The sequence below is a fragment of the Hibiscus syriacus genome, unplaced genomic scaffold (genome assembly GCF_006381635.1).
Source record: "Hibiscus syriacus cultivar Baekdansim isolate YM2019G1 unplaced genomic scaffold, ASM638163v2 tig00116971_pilon, whole genome shotgun sequence".
NCBI lineage: Eukaryota > Viridiplantae > Streptophyta > Magnoliopsida > Malvales > Malvaceae > Hibiscus > Hibiscus syriacus.
In genome coordinates this window covers 3,422,339-3,431,725 of record NW_024063495.1, presented here as the reverse complement: position 1 = coordinate 3,431,725, position 9,387 = coordinate 3,422,339, and the positions used below count along the sequence as shown (strand labels likewise).

The 9,387-nt window shown below is 32.8% G+C and overlaps 1 protein-coding gene across 1 annotated transcript; it reads left to right on the top strand.

Moving 5' to 3' along the window:
• The first annotated feature begins 2,634 nt into the window (after positions 1 to 2,634).
• LOC120191711 (peptidyl-prolyl cis-trans isomerase FKBP65-like) lies at positions 2,635 to 5,473 on the top strand. The gene is made up of 11 exons (XM_039194628.1): positions 2,635 to 2,942; positions 3,044 to 3,130; positions 3,222 to 3,482; positions 3,573 to 3,647; positions 3,726 to 3,806; positions 3,888 to 4,082; positions 4,166 to 4,252; positions 4,329 to 4,504; positions 4,579 to 4,701; positions 4,790 to 4,936; positions 5,034 to 5,473. Exons 3-11 carry the CDS (start codon positions 3,260 to 3,262, stop codon positions 5,307 to 5,309), a joined length of 1,383 nt encoding a protein of 460 aa, XP_039050559.1. The 5' UTR covers positions 2,635 to 2,942; positions 3,044 to 3,130; positions 3,222 to 3,259; the 3' UTR covers positions 5,310 to 5,473.
• Positions 5,474 to 9,387: the final 3,914 nt, after the last annotated feature.

The window sequence follows — 9,387 nt, the reverse complement described above, 5'->3', positions numbered from 1 at the left end:
ATTTAATTACTGTGGTCTTGTATGTTTTACTTTTATTTTAGTCCTTTTTTTAATTGTGGGTTATTTTCATTTATTATCCCTATATTATTTAATATTTGATATTTAGATTCTGGTTTATTTGTATTTTTATCCTGGTCCTTTAAGTTTCTATAATTACTATTTTGAGACTTTAAGTTTTTGTTTTTGCTATTTTGATCCTTTAACCTTTTGTTTTTTATTTATTTTTAGGTCCCTGTAATTTTTATATTATCCCTATAATTTTTATCATGGTCCTTTGATGGGTTAATTATTTTCAAGTCATTAATATCTTAAAGTTTTTACAATTAACTCTCATTTTTAATATTTTCTGATTTAATTAATTTAAGACTCTTTTGGTTTTAAAACGAAAATATGTCTTGACCTCTAACTTTTTTTATTTAATTACTCTTTAAGATCAATTTTGAGATTAGTGTAATTAAACTATAACTCCTTTAAATTTTATAGTTTATTCAATTTTAAAAATTCTATTTGTTTATAGTTAAATAACTTGACCCTTATAGTTTAACCCTAACTCCATCCCTAAATATATCAATAATAATAATAAAGTCTTTCTAAATAAATAAAGTAATATAGACAAACAAGATAATTTTTACCTATTAATAAATAGTAAAAAAGGATATCAAACAACGTTGAAAAGAAAAAAAATGACACGGGTCAATCCAGATTAATTAAAATGAAGCCTTGAAATCCGGGAAGGTAAAAAAAAGTTAATAAAAACAAAATTAAAAACTTCAAAACTTAAATAAAATGATTAAAATAAAAATTGTCTAAAAAATGAAGAATACCAAACAACATATTAAAAATATTAGACAAAACGATAACGATGTCACTTAATTATTAAGATAATAATTATTGAAAATATTAAAATGATTAAAATTCAAATAAAAATTATAAATTTAGTATAAATAAAATTTTTGTTTAGGCTCTAAAAGAATTTATATTGGTTAGGTGACTAATTCAACTGTTCAGTGCTTACGTCTACAAGTCTTATAGTTATTAATTTTTTATAACTTATCCACTTTTTTCCTAACAAAATTATTCACTTAATATTTAAAAATATTAATTTGAATGCAAATTTTCATTTTAAAAATATTCACTTAATATTTATAATTAGAGTTTTTTTTTATTTTAATCGTGGTTGGTCCTCTCTTCATTTTTTATTGACAGAGTTCTTATAGAATGATATTAATTTTAATATTAGTTGTCGTTCTCGATAATATTTTATTTTTCTTTTATTTTTTATAGTTTTTAATAATTATACCTTTATGACGTATTTTTTGATATTTTTATGACATGTTTTCTATTGTTGGGCTGTTGATTTTGTTTATATTTTTTTAGGGTTGGATTTAAAATTCGTCATTTTAAAATCATGTTTATCTTCCCTACTTTATACCTTCAGATTGAATTTGGTTATGCGATTTGTATTCGTGGATTGTTTTCTCACGTCGCTCGACTTTGATTTGTGATTTGTTGGTGGTCTTCCAATAGTTTCATCCATTTTGTGATTCATTTATCGATACAGTCAGATCTGTTTGTATTTATCTTTTGTTTTAGTTTTTTTATTAGGGTTTTAACTTTTTCTTGTATAGTCTTTGTGTGATCTTAAGTGACTATTTTTTATATGGTTATAAAAATATCTTAATTATGTTTAGTTTATGATTATTGTTGTAAATATTTGTTATAATAATATTTCATCTTTTTAATAAAATTAGATATTCCTATAAAAAATATTTTAAATATCATTGTTTTTTTTATTTATTTTTCATATATATTTCTTATTGGAATTAATTATAATTTGGCATTAAATTAAGTATAGCTCTAGCATAGCCCAATAAATTATTGGATATTTTCTTTTTCGACACCTACTTATTTTTACATTTATGTTTTAGTGACCTAGTTAATTTTTTTAAAATTATATAGCATTACTTTTTATTTTGATATTCATTGTACAAAAATTAACAACTATACTGAAGTGATTTTTATTTTTCATATTATTTTCTCTTTACTAATTAATAACTTACATGTCATTTGTCTAAAATATGACATTAAATACAATTTTAAACAAAAAATAATTCAATGACAGGAAAATAAGGTAGATGCAAATAAATAGTTTCCTCTAAATTATTTAATAACTTTACATTTTATTATGTTATAATCGCTCTAAAATCTTATATAATTGAATAAACTAAATATATATTATTGAAAAATAACACACATTTAGTATCATAATTATTATTTTTATTTTATTTTATTATTTAACTATTTTTTAAAATCATATTTAAATTTTGTTTTTATTTTATTTTGATCATATTAATAGAATGTTAATGTAATTTTTTTAATAATGATATAATATTACGATATATTAATATTATTTTTAATTTTTTAACTATGAAAAATTAAAATAAAATTAAAACTAGATTTTATATAATTTTATACGGATATCAATAATATTTAGCGCGAAGATCTCAACGATATTGTCAAAAGAAGGCTCTACAAGGGCTAGAATTCTGGAACCCTCTTTTGTGTATGTTGCCATTTAGAACTATCTAGACTCTCTGTCCCCCGTTCGCAGCTCCAATATCCTCCTTATAAAATCCCATGGCTTCAATTCATTTCTCAACGATCAATCAATCAGCAAAAATCCAAGAAAAAGCTTCCTCGCATTGCCCATTTGCCTTCTAAAAAATCACCCAGTCCAGCGAAAACGCCATGGAGGACGACTTCGAGTTCCCAACAGGCAGCAACATGGAAGAAGATGTGATGGACATCCGGAAGACGAAGACCCAGTTAACCCAGTCTCAAAGTTGGAGAGGAGAAAGAGATTGGGAAGAATGGTTTGAAGAAGAAGCTGGTTAAGGAAGGTGAAGGTTGGGAGCATCCTAAAACTGGCGATGAAGTTGAAGGTAATGAATCTTCTTATTTTCTTTATCTTTTTCTCTTCGTTTATTCGTTGATTTGTTTGTAGTTAGATTTTGATTGCATCTGTTGGTTTCTCTTTTTGTAGTGCATTATACTGGAACTTTGCTTGATGGAACCAAGTTCGATTCCAGCCGTGATAGAGGGACTCCATTCAAGTTCAAGCTTGGCCTAGGTAATTATATATCTATGTATGTATTTATATTCCTATACTCCATTCAAGTTCAAGGTCATGGATTAGGCTTTCTTGTCTTATTAACTTGCAGGACAAGTAATTAAAGGCTGGGACGAGGGTATCAAAACGATGAAGAAAGGAGAAAACGCCATTTTCACTATACCTCCCGAGTTGGCTTATGGTGAATCTGGTTCACCACCGACAATTCCTCCAAACGCGACTCTTCAATTCGATGTCGAGTTGCTTACTTGGATGAGCGAAAAGGACATATGCAAAGATGGGGGAATCTTGAAGAAGATACTTGTGGAAGGGGAAAGCTGGGAGAATCCAAAAGATTTGGATGAAGTATTTGGTATGCTACGATTTCTTTTCCTCTTTCCATTTAAACCGTTTAAAGTTTAATGTCATTCTGTTGTTACTTATGTTCTTGTGTGTTTTACAGTTAAGTACGAAGCTTGTTTAGAAGATGGTACACTGATTTCGAAATCGGATGGCGTCGAATTCACTGTCGGAGATGGTAACTGTTATTCCCTTCTGTTATATATTCCCACTTGATTTGAAGAACTTTTGGGTATTGAAATTTGTCCCCCTGCAGGCTATTTCTGCCCGGCAATGGTGAAGGCGGTGAAGACGATGAAGAAAGGGGAGAAGGTCTTGTTGACAGTGAAGCCACAATGTAAGTTAAAATTAAATTCCTTGTACCCTTATATTCGTTTAGGGATGCTATGACACTAGACTGATGCTTATTTGAGTATAGATGCATTCGGCGAGGGCGGTAAGCCGGCGGATGGCGGGGAATGTGAAGTTCCTCCCAACTCAACCCTTCGTATAACTCTCGAGTTGGTTTCTTGGAAGAGTGTTTCGGATGTCACGAAAGACAAGAAAGTCTTGAAAAAGATTTTGAAAGAGGGAGAGGGTTACGAGCGACCGAATGACGGAGCGGTGGTTCGAGGTAAGATTGGTTTGAATTCTGCATTTTGCTGTAATGTAACAAGTATTTTAGTGTATTATTTACTGATTATATGTATTTGGTAGTGAAATTGGTCGGGAAGCTACCGAACGGGACGATCTTTGCGAGAAAAGGCTATGATAAAGAGCCGCTCGAGTTCAAAATCGATGAAGGTAATGATAGTTTTAGCATTTGATTCTTGAGTTTTTGCCTAAAGTTGGTTGCTAATACGGTTGACAATTATGACAGAACAAGTAATTGATGGCCTTGACAAAGCCGTGAAGACCATGAAGAAAGGAGAAAATGCGCTTATCACCATTCAGCCGGAATATGCTTTTGGTTCATCTGAATCACAGCAAGAGTTGGCTGTAGTTCCGGCTAATTCAACTGTTTATTACGAGGTGGAGATGATCTCGTTCGTCAAGGTCAGTGAATAAGTACATTCTTTGTTTCAATCGATGTCGTGGTGACTACATTCTAAATAAGTTCATGATTGCAGGAGAAAGAATCATGGGATATGAGTACACCGGAAAAGATTGAATCTGCCGGGAAGAAGAAAGAAGAAGGGAATGCATTGTTCAAAGCCGGTAAATACGAGAGAGCATCTAAAAGATATGAGAAGGTATGATCCACTCTGCAGTTTGTCATTCCTACAACACTTTTAAACTGTCTTTACTCCTGAATTTGACAATGACGATTTGTTCGTGCAGGCTGCTAAGCTCATAGAATATGACTCATCTTTCAGCGAGGAAGAGAAGAAGCAGACTAAGTCGCTGAAAGTAACTTGCAACCTTAACAATGCGGCTTGCAAACTGAAACTCAAAGATTACAAGCAGGCCGAGAAATTGTGTACCAAGGTTGTAACTGTACTAGTGTTTAGAACTTGTTTTGATTGAAGGTAAATGTTGATTCACTTGGACTGATGGTTCCTGTTCGCTGTGTGTGGTTTTATAGGTGTTGGAGCTTGATAGCAGGAATGTGAAAGCTCTATACAGGAGGACTCAAGCATATATTCAACTCGTTGATCTCGATTTGGCTGAAGCGGATATAAAGAAGGCCTTGGAGATCGACCCTGACAACAAGGATGTGAAACTGGAGTACCGAATCTTAAAGGAGAAAATCAAGGAATGCAACAAGAAGGATGCTCAATTTTACGGTAACATATTCGCTAAGATGAACAAGAGGGCAAAACAAGAGGTGGCACCCATGGCCATCGACAGCAAGGCATGATAACACGAGTTCCAATTTGCTTATTGTCAAATATTAGAGAGATCTGCAAGTTGATCATGGGGGTGTTTGTATGATCTAGATGATGGTATACGCAATGAACAGTCATGTATGATGATCTTGATCAGATTGGAATGTATCTAATAAAGTAATGATATGTGTTTTAATATAGATCTATCCTTACATGTATGATATGATATGATAAAATCCGAATGACGATGTTGTTATTTAGGTGCAGTGAAGCTCAGCATTTCCTTCTGTCCGGATAGAATCAGGACTATAACAGAAAACTTATTCTTCACCCCGTTCAGCTATACTTGGATCTTCAGAAAGTATTTGGTTCCGGAAACTATCTGTTGGGCCTTACTACCCCCGTTTCTTTTGTTGTACTCTTGTACCGCGAACCTCTCTATTTCTTGAACCTCTTTATATTTTGATTGATAATGATCTGATTATATATAATAAAGAAAATGAAGAAAGATGAGTGGTGTGCAGTGATTGAAGAGACGCTAATTAAGGGGGGTGAGATAAGTTGGCAAGGTTGGCTGACACTCAGTTTCAACCAATTATCTGAAGACTCGAGTTGGTTCAGTTCTCTCTGTTGTTGATAGGTTATTTCCGTCCTGCTTTTATCCCCTACGCAGAATTAAATATTTATATGATCAAAATATTATATTATTTTAAAAAAAATTATAAAGATTTATTAGGTAGTTAAATTTAACTTTCATTATAAATTGAGTATCTTTATTAATTAAGGAATTATTGTTATTATTGAGGTCTTGAGTTTATTATATAGAGGTATGATCGTTTATTGTTAAATAATTAAATCTTTATATAGATATTATCTTATATTCACTTTAGATTTATATAAAAAAATTTAAAATTCAGAAGTTAACACTTGATTTGTGTAATATTAAATTTTACAATGATTTAAATTGTTATTAGATCAAAAATTTTGAGAACGCAGAGTTTCTTTCTTTAGTTCGATATATATTTGATTAAATATTTAATAAATTTTTTTTTTTAATTTAAAATATTATTTTTACATGAATTAAAATATTAAATTAAAATTATATCGAATATATAAATTTTACTTACTGTATTTTTAATTTTTTAATTTAATCATTGAATTTTATTCATTGAATTTTTATTATTTGATCGTTTTCTTCCCAATTTTATGATGACATGGTCTTTTTTTTATTAATTTTTGAACCAATTGATATTTTATTAATATTAGTTTTACTTTATATGAAATGGATCACAAAGCTTCAACATCATCCTTTACTTCTTTACTTCTACCACATGTTTAAGCTTTACGGTCCATTTTAATGGCGTGATTGTAGGGACACAGGAACATTTCAAAATAGAAAATGATAAAAAACGGACCAAATAGAACTAACCGGAGTTGTAAGACAAGTAGTTAAAACTGACTGTTATCTAGCCTTGCTTGTCGCTTGCCCTCTCAAAGCATTTTGGTCCCTTAATTTGCGTCTCTTCAATCATTGCACACCACTCTTCTTTCCTCATGTTCAGTTCTCTCTCCTGTATATATATCATCATAATTATCAATCAAACTATACAACGAATTCAAAGTAAAAAAATGGCCAAAGCAGAACTGAGAATCCTTGCAGTGCCCACGATGATTTTGACGATGTTGTTCACGGCGGTTAATGGACAAACGACGACAGTGGAAGTGGAAACAGTCCGCAAATGAGCAACATGGTCCTCTAATGTGGAACTGTAAACCAATATGTCATAAAAAAAAAACCACGACAAATTTCCGCAATATGCCAAATAGGATATTCATCAAAGACTGAAATGTAGCAGGAGAGTTGGTCAAACCGAAAGGCACGACCTTAAATTTGAAGTGGCCATGATGAGTTCGAAAAGCTGTCTTCGGTATGTCCTCTTCACGAATTCGGATTGGCCAATATCCGGATCTCAAATCAATTTTAGAAAAGTACACAGAACCTGCTAACTCATCCAAAAGATCCTCGACCACTTGAATCGAAAACGTATCCTTTAGGATCATCAAATATTTGCTGATATTCAGCAAGTAAGGGCTGTAAGGCGCAAGGAACTTCATGATCGTCCACTCCGCTTCTGCACTTAGCCAATATAGTTCACCAATAGCTTCTGGATGTATAGATGTAAGTTTCTGCATTTTTTCGCCTGAGATCAGCTTCATATAAGGGCGTCATTTCCCCCCTTGAAGTGAAATAGTCTCATTGTCTTTTTGAAATGTCAAAGTCATCTCTCGAAATCCGTCAAAATTGGGCTATACCTCCGCATCCAGTCCACGCCAAGAACCATATCACTACCTCCCATTTGCAAAACCCGAAAATCATGTTTAAAGTAGTACCATTGCATACTCCATCGCAACTGATTGGTCTTAGCTGTGCTTTGTAATCTCTCTCCACTAGCAACCGTGATGAGTAAAGGACTGGTGTGAACCACTTCCACCCCATCTTTAGCTCATTCCGGAGTAATAAAACTATGAATACTGCCGCTGTCAACCAAAAATATTCAAGAGTTTGACTTGAATATTACCTTGGATTCGAATAGTACTATGCCCTGCACACCCATTCAAGGCATTAATGGAAATCTCAAGAGCACCATCATCCATTTCTCCATCCTCCTGCATCATCTTAGCGTCAGAATTAATCTGTTCCAGCTGTATATCCCCATCATTTGGTGTGTCCTCCTCCATCATATTTAATTGCTTCATTTTACACTGATGGCCAGGGCCAAATTTCTCTCCAAATTTAAAACAAAAATTGTGGGCTCTCCTGTAATCCAGTAGGCTTTGCTTGGTGTTTGGAAGTGTAGCAGTATGTTTTTGAATGGATGTGGAAGCAAAGTTTTTCACCACTGGATTTTGATTAGAAACTGAAATTTTCTAACAGGATTTCTGAACTTCTTAATATCACAGGAAAGTTCATGCAATTTGGCCTGCTTATATGTTGCAGCCAATGATTTTGGTTCATGTGCCCGAACCCTATGCTTCAATTCATCCTTTAATCCACTGATGAAGCTAGAGATAAAGTATTCCTCCCCAAGATGAGGATTTTGTTGAAATATGAAAGGCATCAACTCATCAAACCTTTCCTGGTAATCCTCCACAATGCCCCTTTGTAATAATAGCTTATTAAATTCTTCAACAACATCAATGTAAGTGCTACTCCCAAATCTATGGCGTAAATCAGCCTCAAACTCATGCCATGTGACCTTGTGCTTTTGCATTATGTAACCATCAAACTAAGTTTTAGCTTTTCCAGTCAAATACATAATAGCCGCTTCTACTTGCTGAAAATCAGGGATAGCATAAATGTTGAAATACTTCTGACATTTTTTAACCAACTCCTAGGATTAGATCCATCAAAAAATTAAAGTTCCAATCTTGGTCTGTTAATCATTGTACTCGTTGCATTCTTTTGACTAGACTGCTCCCCTACCTCATTCCAGCTATTTTCCAGTTTCATTTTTTGAGCATTATAAGGTGTAGCCTCATGAAATGGCTGTGTATCAGGTTTAGAAGCTAAAACTCCTGGTTCCTCTGGTCTAAAAGAATATTTTTCATGCTCATTAATCACAGTAACTTGTAAAAGTCTCTTACCTACATATTTGTCATTAGCTTTCTCCTCTATCTTCGGTTTGCTCATTGGTGTTGGTTGTTCTGTGTCATCAGCACTTTTAGACATCAGGCTCAATAAATTCTCTAAATAACCTTTGGTTTCCTCTGTTGTAGCTTCCAATGTGTTGAATCTCTCCTCCCCAATAGCCTTCTGTTCCTCCCACCATTTAGGTGCACCCTATGGTTTTTCTTCACTACTTGACTCCATTAACTATGGTGGCTTATCTTCACCCATTTTAGATGATTTCTTGTGCTTACCCAGCTTGGATTTGGATCAGTAAACGTGGCTCGGTTACCAATTTGTTATGAATGTAGAAAGAAAGGGAAAAAGAACTTCCATTAGAATTTCATAAAAATGATCCAGTACACTTTCACAATTTACTTATTCTATACAATGTACGGATTTGATGTAATTGCCAGCTGTAGCAATAATCAAACAACTACAAC

Bases quoted from the DNA above. Each gene is read 5' to 3' on its own strand.
- LOC120191711 (XM_039194628.1), top strand. From the start codon at position 3,260: ATGAAGAAAGGAGAAAACGCCATTTTCACTATACCTCCCGAGTTGGCT. The intron at 3,483-3,572 runs GTATGCTACGAT...TGTGTTTTACAG, and splicing joins AGATTTGGATGAAGTATTTG to TTAAGTACGAAGCTTGTTTA. The intron at 4,083-4,165 runs GTAAGATTGGTT...TGTATTTGGTAG, and splicing joins TGACGGAGCGGTGGTTCGAG to TGAAATTGGTCGGGAAGCTA.